Below are 19082 nucleotides of genomic sequence, written 5' to 3' on the forward strand. Positions count from 1 at the left end.
AAAATCCACTGCAAACAAGGATTACATTTCTTTGTCAAGCACAAGCTATCCGGGCACAAACGAGTCTAGTGCCCAAACGTCTCTAGAAATATATCTTGGTGACCAGTTCACTCAAATATTTCTATTTGTGCATTACGCACGACTCGTGTTCTCTGCCAAGCAGCTCAACCACATCAACCACAGAGAGAAAGATGTACAACCCTTAAACCCTTAAGCATTAGTGAGAACAGAGTAAAGGTAATGCAGATGGTACACTGCAGACTTGCAAATCCTGAAACACAGAAGTAGGGAACAAGGAGATGCCAAAATAAAACCCAATGGGTGTCGAGCCACAGATCATGCAGGATCCACACGTGAGGCTATAAACTAGTGATGCAATCATCTTGACCCGTTGTATTAGTACAATGCTCAGTAGGACAAGTCACACTTCATATTGCCGATCTATTAGTGCTGGCATACATAATCAGCATGTTTGGACACAGATTCCGGCAGGTCCCTGTTATTGTGAATGACACAGGTAGTATAGCGCTTGTCTTGGGCGCAAGACGATGCCGAGCAACACAGGTTCAAATCCCGGGTCCGCGCTTAGAAACCTTTTCAGTATTAAGCGTGTTATAAATAAACAATTATAATTATAATTATAAAAAAATGGCAATGCTTTTAAATGTTGGGACTTTGCCTGCATTTTCTGAGTCCTGATGAAGGCCTAACCTAAATGAGTGCAACACTGGATTGCCACCTGGCCGAAAGCTAAATTGTCAGCTTAGATGATTAATATAGTTGGTTGTTATAGTAGATGGGGCTCACCGGGTGGTGGGGTGGAGATTCGATGAGCAGCAAACTCTGCACAGAAAAATGCATCTGCTTCATAACTGTTCATTTTTTAGCTAGCCTTGATCCAATGTCGATTTGGATATCACCAGAATAAAGGCCATTTTGATCTGTCCCTTCAACTACATTCCTATACAATGCCATTTCATCATATACATTGTTTAGTAGCCACAGCCACAAGAATGTGGGCTGAGTAAGAGCTTGGCAGTAGTGGTAAAACACCCAGTATTTTTTATTAGTAGCCGGTGAGGGAGGTGTTGCAGACTCCCAGCCAATGAGATGGCTCGGCACTGGGTCTTTACCAGACTGGAAAAGACCCTGCTCTGACCCTCCTCAGAGCGGGAGGCCGCCATCTTCCCTCGTTGGGTTGTAGATAAATGCATGCTCTCCCCGCAACACGTCCCACATTCCCTTTCAGCCAACCCCACACCCCTTTTCCACTTCTCATCCCCCTCTCCCTAGACCCATCCCTCTTACCTGCGCTGCTCTGGTCTTCACTCCGCTGAGCGTGGCACAGATCCAGCAATGGCCGCCATGGAAAGGGAGAAGGCACTCTGTGTAGTTCCCTTCTCTGCGATCCATAGCGGCCATTTTCCTTTGTAGTTTTTCTCGAGCTGAGAAATGATTATAGGCATTTTCTCAGCATGAGAAAAAATAAATGAATAGTACCCCGGTACAACGTGCGGTGGTACTGATAACAATAGAACCCTCGGAGGGGGGGGGGGCATTACCGGTCTGGTAATGCCCCAGGGCTAACTTTAAGGCTTTTCTATGCTTGGGCCTCTAGCTGTCGCCCAGGGGACATTACCTGACTGGTAGTGCCCCCCTCCTCAGGTTCTATTGTTTTAATATTGGATATTTGATTTGTGTTATTTGTAATCTATATGCCTCCTATACAAGAAGAACCGGACAGACTAAACTGTTTCTGGGCGCAGATTGTACAGATGTGCAAATTGGAATTGGAACATAGATCGAAGGTAGAATGGTGTTTTACATTCTGCCAAATGTGTAGTTTCATTTACCAGCAGTCTTTTCCGACTGCTTTTGTATGTAGGTACAGCATGAAGTAATTAGCATGTGCCGTAAATACCGAACCGTATGGAGTCTCCAACACAACTCCAAAATGGGGATTAACAGAAGGGTTGGCATGACTTGAAATCAAGCGCACTTTTCCGGGTGCCAAGGATTCACCACATGTGGAAGCGGCAAATTAGTTTGTCAGCCCTTTGTCTTTAATTGATGCCACTATGTAGAAGTTTTAAAATAGTGTAATAATGAAACAGACACAAATAATGTCCTTTACTTATTTAATCAGGTAGCTGGACATCAACCTAATGTATATATTTTCATTGAGTTGGCATTGTATTTGATAAGCATGAGTAATCAACATGATGACACAGTTTTGGGGGAGCACAAAATAAACCTCACATAGAACTGATTTCCAACTTCCAATGAATTTCTCCAAACTTCAAAACAACTTTACCCCTATTTATTTTAATCACCATCCAGACTGGACTGTGCCCATCATACATATGGAAGCAGAATGCATGTTACAATCTCATTGTCCCTGGCCGGGTACTAATTGGTTGAAGAGGAAGCTTCCCAATAACAGACAGTGGGACCAGTGTGCAGAGTGTGTGTCCATCAAGTCGTATCTCCCAAAGCATCAGCAAAAGAGACCGCCATACTCCCTGAGCTGGAACCATCTTCCCCTGGACTACTATATGCAGCGGAAACATGCAGAAGCGAAATTTATAGAAACGAAGAGGGAGTGCCATCATTGACCCGCCATGCTCCCCGCTGCTTGGCATCCATGAGCTGCCCAGAGACGCGTCTCCAAAATTAGGCGGGGGCACCTGTGAAACAAACACAAAATAATACAATATACATTAACAAACAAGGACATGCAACATTTACCAGAAGTCATAGCAATGTGACAGAATTTCACAAGAAGTGCAATACATTCAGAAAGAAGCCTCCTTTCCATATTATAGACTATGATTTGTAAGGCATCATTAGGATCTCATTTGCACATGTTGCAGCCTCCTGATATGACGTCACAGCAGTGGAATATAGAAATCACATGTCTCTTCTGTGCTGTCACAGGGTGGGCAGACATCAGGTAGGGTATTTTTGGGGGAAGTGGGAGGCCAATCATACGGAGATGGGAGCAGGTGAAAGGGAGGCGTGGCCTCTGGCACATGGCAAGGGGTGGGAACGAGACACAGACATAGTCCATGCGCAACATGCAATTATCACTGTCCACATATTAACAACGGGGTATATTTAAACCTTTGGTTTCCGAACAACTCGAGACTCGCCTTGGTCTGTCAGGGGTCGCTCAGAAGTAGGGCTGCTTAAACTTCCCATTCTGTGCCCTGGGGGAAGGTTGTGATATTTCTGGGCAGGATCAACCCACCACGTGGGATCTGTGCATGTTATACAGTGGGTGAGTGAACCCCACCTTGGCAGGGGCAGGGATTGCGTATTCCTCATACTAGGAAGGGAAATTCTATCAGCCAATCAGAGGTCAAGACTAGATGTGTCAGTGCTGTGATGGAGGGCGGGCCCAGCAATGCAAGATGTGGGTAAATGTAGGGAAGCCTGGAATGCGGCTGCTCGGATGTCCTGGGTCAGGAGCCATAGGATTGGTCGGCAGAAGTATTCTGCACCGCCACCTGATTGGGTTGTCAGTCAGTCAGTTTGGTGAACATATAAAACACAAAAAGACAGAGAGACATAACATATCAGATGCTACAAAAGAGGCACGGATGAAGCACACCCTGCAGGAGTCATGAATACCGGAGGAATGTTCATAAGATTAGTTTCAAAGAGAGTCTATATGTACTTCATCAAATCACCTATGTAACAGTGATAAGATTCCAAAAACATCCGTTCCGTGCGCAGATGTTCCCACGAGATACAGTAAAACAGCACTGGAGACGGCTCATGAGTCCTCCTGGGCCATGCTCTCTGGAGACTTGAGCTAGGTCATCTGTTCTCATGCACAGAGCTACGATTATTCTTCTGAAGAAACATAGACCTTAAGTACAGTCTCCTCAGTCTATAATATAATGGACACAATAACACAAAATGGACAACTGACAGAATGGGCATTTGTCAAATTTGGAAGAGTACCACGTGCTTAGTAGATTTCAAGCCTAAAGCGGGCCACATTTGAAGGGCAGATCTATACTGTATGAGGGACGGCGAGCCCCGAACACACTACAGCAGTGGCTTTAGTAAGATCAAGCCATCAATGCCTTGGAAATGTAATCCAAGCTGTAACATCTGGGTGGGTGCGCTCTTTGGCTTGTTTTCAAAATATGTTGTGTTAGGGAGAAAGACGTGCGCTGCCGAAAACCCCCACAGTTCCGCCCCATACACACCTGCCGGTCTACCTTCTAATTCATCCACTCTGAGGGCAGGGCTGAGTGCTTCTTGCCCATGAGCTCTAGTAAAGGAGTTGGTGGCCATGGCATACCTATTAAGCACTGTTAGCTCTTTCTAGATGGGCACTCCAGCTGGTGTTGGCACTCACTCTGAGGCCTAGATAATCCTAGTGCCTCACTGGCTGGATCTGTGTTCACCCCAGATCGATACATTTTGTTGATTTTCAGGCCTATGGATAAGCAGAACCCATTAAATGCGTGAACGTGTCTTCTGAGTCCCAGGGGTGTCAGTGAAATGCACTTCTGCATAAAGGAGCGTGGGTCGTTTTTCTGACTCTGGTTTAGGGGAGTCTGTAGATATTCCTATGTTCTTTCCAGTCACCCCATCACCCCATGCAAGTATGCACCCCAGCTTGTTTGAACCTCAAAAGAAGGGATCACTTCGCCTCCGAGGCCCCACCTGCTCACTGCCTTGTTCTTGTGCGTGGGTTGTCCCTCCCCCCTAAACCCCACTCTCTGTGGCTCAGAGGCGTGTATTGCATGGTACCTCTGAATATTTACAATGACAATGGGGTTACGCATGGCTTTGCCAATGCCAGATACCACAGCTGTCTGAATTCCGGTGTTGTCATCTTTGCATCACTAATTGGTTATAAGGGAAAGACACATCGCGATATTCTCTCCTCCCAAAGCAAAGAACTTGAAAATAGGAGATGGGGCTGACGTTATACACATTCTGTTAGAACAGGGAGAAGTCAAAAACTCACAAGCGAAAGACAGAACTGAAAAAAGAACAGGAGAAACATAAAGAACAGTTGAGAACATTCACAAGAATGTCACAAGAACAGAAGAGGAACCACGAAAAGCTGCAAGGAAAATTCATCTACAGAATTCAAAACTGAAAAAAGGACAGGAGTAACATAAAAAACAGTTTAGAACATTCAGATATAAATGTCACAAGAACAGAAGTGGGAACATGAAAAGTTGCAAGGAAAATTCAAGCTTCAAAATAAAAAAAAAATTCAACTATATATTTTAAAACTGAAAAAAGGACAAAAGGAGATACATCTAAATCTACAAAGAAACTTCAACTAGAAATGTCAAAACTGATAAAAGACTAAGGGGCTCCTTACGAGCTGGGCGGCATGCAGTAAAAGTGGCGGTAATGGAATTACCATCACATTTACTACACCTCTGAATTAGGGGTTCATGACAATAGGTGCCAATTCAGCCGGCAGAATTACTGCCAACATCTGGCTGAATTAGTATAAATGCTAATTCCGTCGGCAGAATTATCGCCAAGATGCAAAATAGTAGTTCAGCTGAATTACAAGTAGAACTACCTTCGAAATACCACCGAAAATGGACGGTAATTCTTCCAGAACCTACAGTGCAGTTGCCTCCACCTAAACGTTGGAGGTAAATGCACAGAGGTGTAGAGGAGCAGATGAGTACGTCACTGATGGACTCCGCCCCCTCACCTCCTCCATATTGGAACAGTAGAAGAGGCATATGTGTGACCCCGAGTGTATGAGAGACGTTATGCACTCAGACAACCGTATCTAATGTACCCTCGCACAGAGATGGTGGGAGGATGTCGGCATACACCTTTGGACATCGAAGAGCTGTGAGTGCAAACTGATAGCTGCATAGTGACGTTATGAAGGAAAGACACAAGGACACACTGAAACAATATGAAAATACTTGAAGAATAAAGATGTAACTGAAGTAATGAGAGAAACATGTAACGAAATACGAGGAAATCAGGAGCACCAAAGAAATAAGTGAGAAGAGACGAAGTGAATGTATATAGGCAGAAATGCAAGGTAGTTGACACACATTGGAGCTTACTGCATAAGAAAACATAACGTGACTAAAGCAGCCATGAGAAAAAGATGGATGTGGGACTCATGTTGAAACTAATCAAGCTACCTCAGAGATAGACAAAGGCTGCAGAGTCAGGAGATGCTGGAAAAACAGCTTTGTGTGAGGAATAAAGAGGAGTCTATTGGCCTGGGATCAAGGATGTCACATCAAGGAATAATTGCAAGGCAGAAAGGGAGCCAAGAGCATACGCCATGTGCCCAAGACATATTCCTCTTAGATTAAGTAAAGAAGAAAACTGCTGCAAGTGCCAAGGATTGGGCAATCAAGGTTATAAAAAGTATATGTAAGATGGAGTGATCAGGTCTCCAGAAGCCAAAAGGAGTAATAGCACCTACAACAATTACCTTAACTGGTCTGCTGTTGAATCTCAGTTACCAGTTTAATGGTATCCACTACAGAATAATTGCTCATTTTACTATAGCCGATATGATAGCTCAGTCGGTTGAGTGCTCGCTGCTGCGATGTGTGTGTGATCTGCATGTTTGAATCCCAGCAAGGCCATCTCAGCCTTTCATCCTTCTTAGGTCGATAAATGAGTACCAGCACAGGTTGGGGGGTATTGTATGCATATTTGTTCTATAAAAAAAGAGCTTAAGCGTAAGTGCTATACAATAACATAGTATCATTTGGCCTTGGACGTCTGCATGCATTCACAGTAATTTGACAATATGGATCTATACACACAGATATTAATGATACATATGGTGATCCATTATTGTATGAAATGTATATCACATTAGTGAAATCATAACCATATTTGTCATAGTGTACTTAGGAACAATGCTATTTGATGCCACTTCCTGTTTTGTCAAGGGGTGAAAGGTTGTGTTTCAACGCTTCCTGGGATGTCACTTTGGGGTGGGGTCAAATGACATCACGTCCGGTGATGTCATCAGATGTCGAGGGTCGTGAGGCAAGGGGTGGGCCACTTTTTTGAGTTGAGTGCTGGACCACTTTTTTGTGGGTGTCCAGGCCTATTTCTTGTCCCAGTCCGACCCTGTTTCTGCTCCTTCATTCTTCTTGCAAACAGAGTGAAGCGTGCAATGCTCCAGACTTGGCTGTCTTTGGGGGGACATACATAGTTGATCACTCGCTTGGGTGAACTGTACTTGGACAAGGTGTCCGGGTCTTTATGGTTTAGTCTGATTTGACCCAGTCGCCTTGACTTACTTCTCAACTTTGTATTACTTTGCAATAATCTTATTGGGGTTTCTGCTTATTTTGATTGTTTTGTACTCTCCATAGGATACAGTCAATGGGGATCACATTGGCTATTCTGACAGCAGGTAACCAGGGCGGTATGAGCGTGGAATGAGCTCTTCTGCAACATTTCAGACAGCTGTATGTGTGTGTGATCAAGTTGGGTGTAAGTCTATGTGTCCTGTCCAGTTTCAAGATTGTGTTGTAAGTATAGTGTTGGGAAACCAAGGCTAACTGTGAACTTCCCTTTATGAACCCGTTAGATCTCTGTACTTGACCATTGGCTTGGGGGTAATAGAGAGCAGTTTTGCACTGTTCAATGTTCTGTGACTTCAAGCACTTCTGCATTTAACCTGATACTAGGTGTACCCCATTTTCAGTAAGTAACTGTTTGGGTATCTCCGCTCTGATAAATATCTCGCTCAAGATGCTTAAACCTGTTGCTGTGTTCATGTTTGCAATGAAGTGAAACTCTATACACTTGGATAGAAGGTCTACAAGCATGATACCATGCGTGTGTCAAACTCCATATTTTCAAGGAGACCTATTAAATCTAGCTCAGACTTCCTGGACTCTCAATATTATGGAGGCCAGCTTGGTAAGTGCTAAGTCATGGCTCTATCTGATTATAACGAATACAACTAAAATATATCGATTTTTTATTTTTATTTGTGGGGTGCTCCCCTAAGCCCCCTGTTTCCTTATGTTTGTAACCCCGCCCCAACCCCTCCCCACCAGTTTTAACCCCTTAGCCCACCCCCATATATATATTTAATAACAATTCAGTATTTTTTCATTGTAAAAGTTTTTGTTATTAAATACCTCTCTGTTTTTTATTCGATATTCCCTGGATACCCCAAGTCATTTGTCAATCACCTTACATTTGCAACACTGTTCAGTAGAATTCCCCACTTTACTGTCCATTTGGGGCCACCAATATGCTTCTCTGATTATTCTTCTTGGTCAGTGTGATTGCCAACTTATATTGATGTGCTTTTTCTGTGATGTCCCTTTAACGAATAGCATGGGATATATTTGTCTGTAGGATTGTAAAGCTGGTGAGAGTCAGCCCAATTTTCAACTATAACCAAATATCACAGGCGCTTAAATATTTGAGGATATTGTGTGCCTTTATTTATACAATCTCCTGCAGTGAATTAACACACGAGTCCCATATTATTGTGAACATGTTGCATATGTGCCCTGATGGAAAATAACCACACCTGCTCTGGTTATAGAAAAAATATAGTAAACATAACTATTTCCATCAGTATTGTCTGCGCATAAAGATTTTTTAATACATATTGTGAACAGTAAATCTATAACACTGTACACTCTTTTCTATTTATGAAAAGCTCTCTAAAAACCCAGAGATTGAAAATGACCCACCTTGCCCTCAAGCCCCCTGCCATGGGACTCACAGTATCCAGAGGGCCAAAGCAGAAGGCCTCTTGTTTTGTATGGTTCGGGCAACTCAAAGTTCATTTGAATCATGTGGCCACTTTCGAACATCCAGGACCCACAGTGCTGCCTTTGGTATTCATCTTTGAACTTCAAAACGCTGTTGCTGCATCATCAAACCAGCTTGACACCGCATCGGCCCAGCAAAGCCTCGCCACCTGTCCGGCTCGAGCACCAGCGCACGGTGCAGATGAATTTGACCGTTGTTTCGAACCACTTTGACATTCAATCACAAGATGATTCAATCCGCTGGATAATCGGTTCCTCATTGGCCCAAATGAGCATTACTCATCATTCCAAATCACTCTTGATAATCAATTGATCCTATAGAAGTGCTGCATTCATACTGCACATGGCACCACTTGACCTGACTTGGCACAGACTTTCCATCTGAGATCAGTGCACTGTAACCCATTTTGACCTGCATCTACAGCACCTTGAAGTCTGTTCTGACCCTGTTCAACTACCTAAGCATTGGACTCAGGTACTGTGCAGAGCATCTGTCCCCCTGGTCAATGTGTGGGACTCTAGACACTGGTTAAATCCCTTTTGCACCTTTTATTTCATCAAAGACACTTGGTTCTTCCCTCTTCACTTGCCATTTGTGAGGGAATACTGCTTAGTCTCTTTTCCCCCGCCTAGTACTATGCTTCTGTAGAGGAGCAGCCAAGCGGCACTGCACGAATTTCCACCGCCTTCACACCTATAGGCTAGAAGCCAGAAAACGTGCCATGATTGACACCGGCAATTGTGACTATTCCGCAGAGAGTCTTCAAGAATAGGTATCCACTAAGAAAACCTATCTGATGGATCCCCGAAGAGATGGCAAATTCATGGAGGATGTCCCAGAAGGAATATAAAAATGAGAGAAAGAGAAGTTGGTGACAGTGGCTGAAGAAGAGAGTGTACGGACCTTCTAGAATCTGATGATGAAGTAAAGAGTTGAGTAAACTTTCATATGCAAAATGAAGATTGCACGTGTGAAGAGCACTGCAGAAAATGCAAGCCGTTTATTAACTGTATTGATGCAGCAACGCAAGTAGATTCAGTGATCATAGAAGCTAGCTATTTGTAGTGAATAGACTGCAGGCGAAGCCGCCATTATATATAAACTGGACATCAGTGTCACAATTTTAGTAAGCTCAAACCCGTTGGAGAAGGGCTGAAGTTGTGTCGCAGCACAGAAGCAGCTGGAATCGTGGAAGACTTGAGAAGGGCTGTATACTTAGATGTGCCTTTTTAGCCAACCACAAACCCCCGTAGGTTTCACTTATTTGCCACGTAGTGTGACATCACGTATGACAAATATTTACTATATAAATGTAATTTATTATTAAATGCTTCAAGAGAATTCTGTGCGACGTCCGTTGTAACTCCCTGTTTTAGACAATTGATAATAAAACAGTAACCACACTTTGCCATCTTCCTGAGTTCGTTTGATTAGTTGGTGTAAGAGTTACTCTGCATCTCATCTACTGCATGACGTGCTACTGCAGATAAAAAAGGGCCATAAGCTCACATGGTAGTAGTGGTAGGATGGTTCTGACCCATCGATTAAGTTAAGCTCCAGCGTTTCGGACGGTCGGACACCCTCTGTCGTGTATCCGGAAGATCGCAGGTTTTCCTGTGGAGAGCGGCTGAAGAGAAATCTTGCAAGATGAACTGAGATGGTGTGCAGAGTCCCTCTTTGATAAAATCCCTGCCTGGTTTCTACAGGCACTCTGAGGACAGAAGGTGAAAGTGGTCAATTGGAGGAGCAGATCATACCGAGGGCCTTGAGTCAAACGAACGAATGGTGAGTAGACCAAGGGGAATGTCAAATTAAGGGTACAGGGATGTGGTAATTTAAAGTAAAGGGAAATATTGCATAGAGATAGAAGTGCCTGAGAAACGTGACCCAAGGCGGTCTAGAAGAAGTTGTCTCATACTCCAGTGGGAGTCACTAGACTACGTGTAAACAGGTTCACATAAGGAGATGAGTTAAACTCTGTGACAGAGTATTGAATAGAGGCAAGGAGAAAATGGTGATCACAGGGTATTTTTAGTATATATGTAAAGTCGACTAGTCTGTCTGTGTTATATGTTGAGTTAAGTTGTCAAAGAGCTATACGAAAAGTTGTGAAAGAATTGAGATACGGTCAAGGAGCTATTCTATCCCTTTAGGGAAGTGGTTGGTACCAATCCAGAGATAGGCAGAAATAATTGAAAAGATAGAGGTTTTGAGCGGCGGTTGTTGGAGCGTGCTCCTATTTGTTGTTTTACAAGTATTGAAAATTGGTGAAAGTATTTTATAAACTCTTGTAAGTATTGACAGTCAATTGAGACTAGTCACAATGGGAGACACTGCTCTGATGCATTTATATAGGACACTGCCAAAGCACATGCACAAGCTCCAACAGTATAGTGCAGAATGGGTGAAGGGCACAGCAGATAAGAGGGTCATGCCGTGGCCAGAAGGGGGTTACTGTTAAAAGCAGTACTGCAACACATGACCACATACTTGCATGCTGCGTACACGGGTAAGAAATTGGAGAAAAGGCTAGCTATTTTAGAGCTTTGGAAGATGTACCAAGATGAAAGGGAAGATCCGCCACCTGAGGAGTTGATGCTTAAGCAGTGTAATGAGGAAGGTGTTGAGTCCTCAGCCCCCCCTTACTTCGCCTCCAGTGAAAGACACAAGTGCGGAAGAAATAGGGTTGTATCCTTTGAAGAAATTGAAAGCAACAACGGGTTACAGTAATCCAATAAATGAACCGCCCACCTTTAGCAGTGACGATAGTCCAGAGGAGAGTAAAAGAAAAGAGGATCTCATTTAAGACCATAGAGAATAAAGAAGAGAAGAGTGAGCGATCAAACACATCGATAGAAACAGAAAGAGATTAAGAGATGGAAACGGGAGAAGGATAAAGCTGATGAGGTTGCGCTCGTGCAGAACGAATGGAGGGGAGGACAGATATTACTGAAACTAGATGGAAAAAGCATTGAGGAATTAAGACAAAGGGAAGATCAGGACAAATAGGATAGAAAGGACAGCGAATGAGAAAACAGGTTGAAGGAAGACAAGTATAAGAGAAAGAACAGGGAGCGACGAGACAGAAGTATCAAGACGAGCAAGAGAAAAAAGTAGAATGGGCAGAGGAGCAAAGAAAGTATGACAACAGACAGAGCAATAGAAGATGGGGACAATAGAGAAAGGAAGAGAGAGAAGGAGGAAACACAGAAAGTAAGGGACAAAAGAATATAGAGACAAAGAGAAGAGGAAGTAAGGAGAGCAGGAGCCAGGAAAGAAGAAAAAAAACAAGCAGAGGAGAGAATTAGGAGGTGAGAAAAAAAAGAGAATTAGATGAAGAGTTAGAACACAGGAGGAAACAGCGGGAGCTTGATATTGGTCTCATTCGAAAGGAGCTAGTAGGGTCAAGCCCAGCAATACGATGGGACAGAACAGAAGAGTTCCTTCCTTTAAAGGAGTAGCATTAGGTGAAAATAATGTTGATATAGGAAGTACCAGAGACATGATAGATAAGTCCTATCAAGAATTAAAGGAAGGTAGCAAATCTGGAAGCCAAGGAAAGGGGGATCAATCCCTAGTATTTCATGAGGCGAAGGAGAAAAACCATTTTGCCTCTTGCACAGAGCCTTATCCTTATGCAGATTGAACTTATAAGGGTGAAGAGGATGAAAGTCACACTAGTTGGGGACTAGACATGTCAGATGAGGAAAGAGAATCCTTCCTTGGGGAGGAGGGAGGAAGCATGTGTGCCCCGAGGGAAGCCTGGAGACAGACAAAGAAGTAAGATGGTCAGATCTAGAGCAACCTAAGGATAGGACGCCAGATCCCATAGCATATCCAGAGCGTCCCAGAGGACAATCGTATAGTGAGATAGGAGAATCACCGCCATATGTGATCAGGTTAAGGTCATTACTGACAAGGAGATGGTCAGGGACAATTGACTCTGCCATTTATAGGCAGACAATGGGAGCTGACTGCAGGTTAGGGTTCACACAATTTCCCTTATTGGAAAAAGGGGGCACAAGACCACAGTATTCCATGGACTGAGATGGATAAGGATAATTTAAGGTGCAGACTCCCGAGTTTGACGTCGGGTGTGGGGAAATGGATCCATGAATTAGAGAAAATGACAGGAGGAAATACATTGGCCATAGGGGACACGAAGGGTCTCATGGCAGCCATTCTTGGGGAAAGAGCTGATGACATATGGAGGAGAGCAGGTTAAGTGTGACAGCACAGAACACATCGCACGATGGAGCGCCATTTAATAATTGCAGAGCAGATGTTTGGCGCACTCTCAGGGTGCAGTATCCTAACACATCAGATATAGGTGCAATCATGACACGTATGATGAAGGAAGATGATCCTATTGCTTACATTTAGGACATTCAAGAGTGTTGGCAACTTGAAAAGAGGGAGCCGTCGGGAAAAACAGTAGCATTATTTCACCACATTTTATGTCAGGGGTCTCCCGAGCAAGTACAGAGGCAAATGAAGAAACAAGTGGGAATGGAGGCGTTGGAAATAATGCATCACTGTCAGCTATTGCAGGAGAAAAACAAGAAGAAAGATGAGGTGAGGAAAATTGAGGAAGCCAAATTAGTGCAGAAGAAATTGTCAAAATTTGCCATAGAAGTGGCAGTATTGACAAGCAGAGAAGAGTTGGGAGCAGTGGGTATATCGCAGGAGTATATTCAGTTACCGATGGACCAAGAAGGCAATGGGTTCATGCCAAGAGGCAGAGGCATGGGCTATAGAGGAAGGGGTGGATTCCAAAATAATCAAGGTGGGTTTCAAAATGCACAGAATGAGAATCAGAATGTGCAAGGAGGGTTCAACAAAGGGGGACTAAACAGACAGGCTCCTGCTGTATGTTGGATTTGTGGGATGGCAGGGCACAGCGTATCCTCTACCATACAGCACACAAACCAGGGAAGGGTTTTCCCAAGTTCAGAGTGCCGCAAATGCAACAGACACAGCAGCCACAGCAAGTGCAAATGAATCCATCACAAGGGCAGTCGTAACACGCCCCCATGCAGACACAACATTATGCAAACACGGGACAACTATGGAAACCTAAAATAGGGGGTGTCACTGTGGTGGAAGGAAATCCTTTCACAGGTACAGGGGTAAGCCTGTACCTAAAATAGGACAGCTCACAGGGCAACTTGATGTGTTCAGTACTATCAGTGACACCAGAACCCCAAGAGAAACCAAGGGTTGATGTGACGATAGCAGGCAAATCTTTTTCTTTTTTTGTTAGACACTAGGGCTACTCGTTCATGTATACGAGAGGGAAAATATTAAATGTTGGGATTTTCCATGAATGCTCAAGGGTTCTCTGGAGCTACGAGTCAAGTTCCTTTTACTGATGAATGACCAGTCTCTATAGTAGAGTGTGACATGTCTGTTCCATTGTTGTATTTGCAACAGACACCAGTTAACATTTTGGGAAGAGATTTGATGACAAATCTTAGCATGACGATTTCATTTACTGACAAAGGAATAGTGTGTTCCACTCCTGGAATACACTATTTAAATGTGGGCATGTTTATACTGGCATTCACAGGGCAAGTGGCTCCACAAGGCGTACAAGTAGAGCCAGAGGTTTTTCTTTATGGGTGAGCATTCTAATGACATGGCTACCTGGCTTAGTGGGAAAAACTGTGAGGATACCTGACACATTCTTGTTTAGACCACGGATACCTATGGACAAAGAGGGGTGACAAACTATCCACTTAGAGTTAGAAGCAGCCATAGTCTGAAGGGAAATGGTGACGCTCGAAGGAACGGACGTTGAGGGTAGATCATAGAGGACAGTGATAGCTCCCGAAGAAGGGTGCATGTTGACTCATATTACTGATGATGGCATGTTTAGAGAAGACCCAACAGATGATGAAATAGTATTCCTTATGAGCATTACATAGTGGATAAGAATAGAAAAGAGGGAAAAACCACAGCAAAAAGCGTTAATGCAGCAGCGTCCAGCATTTTTGGGGAAGACTTGGAGAAAGTGTCCAGGGTCCTATGGACTACAGGCCCTTATGACGTAGGATTATTAAAGGGAATGGGGGAAGTCAAAATAAAGCTGAAGCCAGGGGCGATTTTACGTCGAACAAAACAGTACCCCATGTCTCAATAGGCCGATGAAGGTATATTTATGAATATTTCAGCACTGATGAAACAAGGTATTCTGGTGCCATCAGAATCATCTTGCAATACCATGGTGTATCCTGTCAAAAAATCAAAGGGAGGGTCATGGAGATTTATACAAGACATGAGACTTATTAACCAGATTGTAGCGACAGATTTTCCTTTAGTTCCTAACCCGGTGACGATACTATGCAGTATCCCAGTGGAAGAACGATATTTGACGGTGATTGATTTGAAAAATATGTTTTTCTCAATCCCGTTGCACAAGGTCTCACAAGACTTGACTTCATTTACACCAGACTCATATGAAACATACTAGGCTGCCTCAAGGGTAGAGTCTCGATCTTTAACAGAGTCCTACAGATGTACTTAGGAAATATTGATTTGAAAAGTGTGGTAATACAGTACGTAGATGACATTTTAATTTGTAGCACTACAGAAGATGAGTGCAGACAGGACTCAATTCAGCAGGTGACTATTCTAGCAGACAAATGATACAAGGTAGACAAAGAGACGCTATAGTATTGTCACGAAGAGGTGTTATACATAGGAAAGTTGATTTCACATGAGGGAAAGAAGATGACACCTGAAAGAGCTGAGGCAATTATGAGAACCGTGAAACCGTACACAGTAAAACAGATGCAACAATTTTTCGGACTATGCAATTATGTTAGAGCTTGGGTGTTTGACTACAGTTCGTACACAAGACCCCTTTTGCAGGCTTTAAAGAAAGTACACTTGAATAAGGTTACAATAAAATGGACTGATGAAATGGTGGAAGGGTTTGAGCAGTTGAAAAAAGCGATTTGCACAGCTCCCATTTTGGGAATCCCCAATTATGCAGAGGAGTTGTTCTTATTCTCGCACACGAATGGGACAGTCATGACAGCAGTGCTTAAACAGATGACTACATTGGTGTACAAGCCTCTTGCATATTACAGTGGGATTCTAGACCCAGTTATGAAAGTATACTTTCCATGTGAGCAGTCATTGGCAGCCGCTGGTTTGCCATTGAGAAGTTTACAAGTATTGTAATGGGCTGCTCTATGACGCTTTTTGTGGAACATGCTTTGTTTGCCATTTTAGAGAAATCCAAAGGTACATTGACATCCCAGAGAGCTTCTGTTTATGAAGTAATGATTTTGAATCCAATTATTAAAATTGTCAGATGTAAAATAGTGAATCCTGCCACATATGTAGCTGAGCCAGTAGCAGAGGTTGATTGTGTGCATGACTGTGCAAATTATGTTGCGTTTTATGATGATATACCGCGTGTGAAAGAAAATGCTTTGTCCGGTGGGGAAATTCTCTTTATTGCTAGTTCTTCGAGAATTGATCAGACAAGTGGAGAAAGACATTCTGGCGCAGCTGTAGAAAGACATAAATCAAATGGCTAATTTGAGGTTATAGTGAGTATATGGCTACCGTCTCACTTTTAAGCACAAGCAGCAGAATTAGTAGCGCTTACTGTCATGTTCGAGAAACATGAAGGCCAGGAAGTGACGGTGTACAGTGACTCTGCCTATGTGACCTCAACCGTACATGCAGGACTAGCACGCTGGAAAAGGAGGGCCTATCTCCATGAAGACAGCACTCCAGTGCAAGACGCATCGCTAATGGACAGGCTTATTAAGGCACTACAGGTATCAGCTGCCATAGCGATGGTTAAATGCGCAGCTCATACTAAGTGAACAGATTTTATCTCTTGCGGGAATGAAGCAGCAGACGTGGAAGCCAACAGGGTTGCATGCTCTTCAGATATATTGAGTTTTAAGTATAAGAGAGGGAGTAGCCACGACTATGATAATGCAAGAAGGATATAATCATTTGCCAAAGACCCAACTAATGGAGATTCAAGGCAGTGCACCACAGGAAGAGCAGGAATTATGGAAACGAAGGGGGTGTACTTTATCCCCTATAGTAGCATTATGGTGACAGGATAGCACTGGAAAGCCAGTGATGCCAGTAGCGTTATTAAAGATTGTGCTAGAACAACTGCATTACCCTGCACACGTAACTAGGGACAATTACAGAAGACTGGTTCGCTCTGAATCTGTTAGAGCACGTTGCATTCTATGTAGTGAATTGCATCGTGTGTCAGACGTTTACAGCTGGCCATACACTAAGAGAGATTAGAGGAGTAATACCGCGACCGAATTTACATATTAATTATGTTGATATTCTGCAGGTGTGTAATTGATAGAGGTATCTGATAGTGGTGGTGTGTCCCTTCTCTAGGTGGATCGAGGCAGGTCCGTGTACACACCCTGACGACACTTGAGCAGTGAAGTTTTTAGTATGTGAAGTGTTTCCAAGATGGGGTGTGTGTGAAGTGCTGAGATCTGATAACAACAAAAACTGGATAACCTACATGAATTAGGTGGAGAATCACTATCAGAACAAGATATTCGATACATACCAGCATTTAAACTTTAGGGTGCATTTAATGTTACAAAAAGCAAGTTGCACTTTGGGTAGACTTGTAAAACCCACTATCTTTATAAAATGTCTATTTTGCATTTTGTGCACTGTATGAATGAACAATGTATCGGAATGAATAAGATTTAGACTGTATGGGTTGTGTAATTGGTTACAGGTGGTTGTGTGTTTCAATTTGAGATAAGTATAGAACTATAGATCTAGCTATGTATTTTAAATTAATGGGAAAACATTGTGCACTTTCTCTTTTTTCTATGCATAAATACAATAAAGATGATTTAACAATTGAAGGTTTGTTCTATTGCAAAGAGATTGCAAAAGAGAACATGATTGTTAAGTGCCATGATAGTTTATATATACTCTTTGGTATATATGTTTTGTGTAGAGATCTGATAATAAGACACATTTTGTCAATTAAGTATTTGAAAAGATAGGACTATTATTGAGCTTTAAACACAAGTTTACTTCTGCTTATCACTAGCAAGCAAACGGGATATGTGAGAGACTCAACAGACTCCTGAAAGAAAGGATTGCCAAACCCAAGCTGACTTTGAAGAACGGATGGCTATATTGCCTGTCCTTAAAGCTATAAACCCTAAGGAATCAGCCTGGTTTGGACCACCACCTCACCCCCCCATGAACTGCAGGGAGGTGAATGAGAACGCCTCTTACTCCTCCGTCTAGAAGTAGAAGTGATGCCCAGAGTACTGCTAAACTGTTAAGTAATGAGTTGCATAAATATTTGACATGTATGACCTCTAGCATCTCTCTCATTTCAGATCAACTCAAGCGTCGGGGGGGGGGTCAGTCTCAGAACACAGATGAAGACCATTCAGCAAACGGATCTCCTGAACTATTATCGGCACCTAAACTATTTGTTGGTGACACTGTTCTAATTAACAATTCACCCGGAAGTGGCACGAGCCACGATTTAATGGCCCCATTTGCATTGAAAATATAACTATTACTCCCTCAGCAGTAAAAGTCCAAGGCAGACGAGCTTGGCTTCAGTTGAACGACGTGAAATTGCACAAAGGTGAGACTGCACCTCCCACTGCTGCCAATCCAGAAGCAAGACAAGAAGAATAATGTCAGCGTGTGCAGGCTCAATCGATGATGAGGAAGAAGGACGATAAAGCGACCAGTTAATTAATGCATTTCGCGTATGGACTAATGTTCAATCGGACAGTCCTTATAGATATTATAGTAGGAGTGCAAATTCTTGCTGAGAGCCTTAGGAATCTTTTGAAAAATGAACTTTAGAAAAATATTGTTATATCACAAATATGCCTGAAGAAGATTTTGAGTTTGAAGATTGGAAACGAGAGCAATATCCAGATTAATTTCTCACTGAGTATCTATTTGGTTATCCCCATGGTTCTCACAGACGGGGATGTACATAGACTTGTATTTGCTGTTTTTGTATTTATGCTTCAAGCTTATCCTGCTCTTGTCAGAAGAGACGTTGATGTTCGCACTTGTTTACAGGATCCTAAGAATGGCCCTGTAATCAGAAGACTGCTCATAGCCATAATTGAGGAGATATTACAGTTGCAGGAGTCAAAGTTTTTTTTCCTTAAACGATCATAGTAAACATGAGGTATGTTCTAACTAGTACAATTTTAGGGAATGAACAAGCTCCACCAATCCTAGAATAGAGAGAGAGGTGGATGTCCATAGTATTGTGCATATTATATGACTGCACAATT

At 42.9% G+C, this 19082-nt stretch overlaps 1 protein-coding gene across 1 annotated transcript in view; it reads right to left on the minus strand.

The window, feature by feature from the left end:
• Positions 1-2124: 2124 nt before the first annotated feature.
• LOC138452546 (WAP four-disulfide core domain protein 5-like) overlaps positions 2125-19082 on the minus strand; it is a 449051-nt gene continuing 432093 nt past the window's right edge. Inside the window, exon 4 of the mRNA XM_069604991.1 lies at positions 2125-2687. Within this exon, the coding sequence (XP_069461092.1) occupies positions 2674-2687 (14 nt within the window). The 3' untranslated portion in view covers positions 2125-2673. The remainder of the gene's footprint in view (positions 2688-19082) is intronic.

The sequence above is a fragment of the Ambystoma mexicanum genome, chromosome 4p (assembly GCF_040938575.1).
Source record: "Ambystoma mexicanum isolate Mex_15411 chromosome 4p, UKY_AmexF1_1, whole genome shotgun sequence".
NCBI lineage: Eukaryota > Metazoa > Chordata > Amphibia > Caudata > Ambystomatidae > Ambystoma > Ambystoma mexicanum.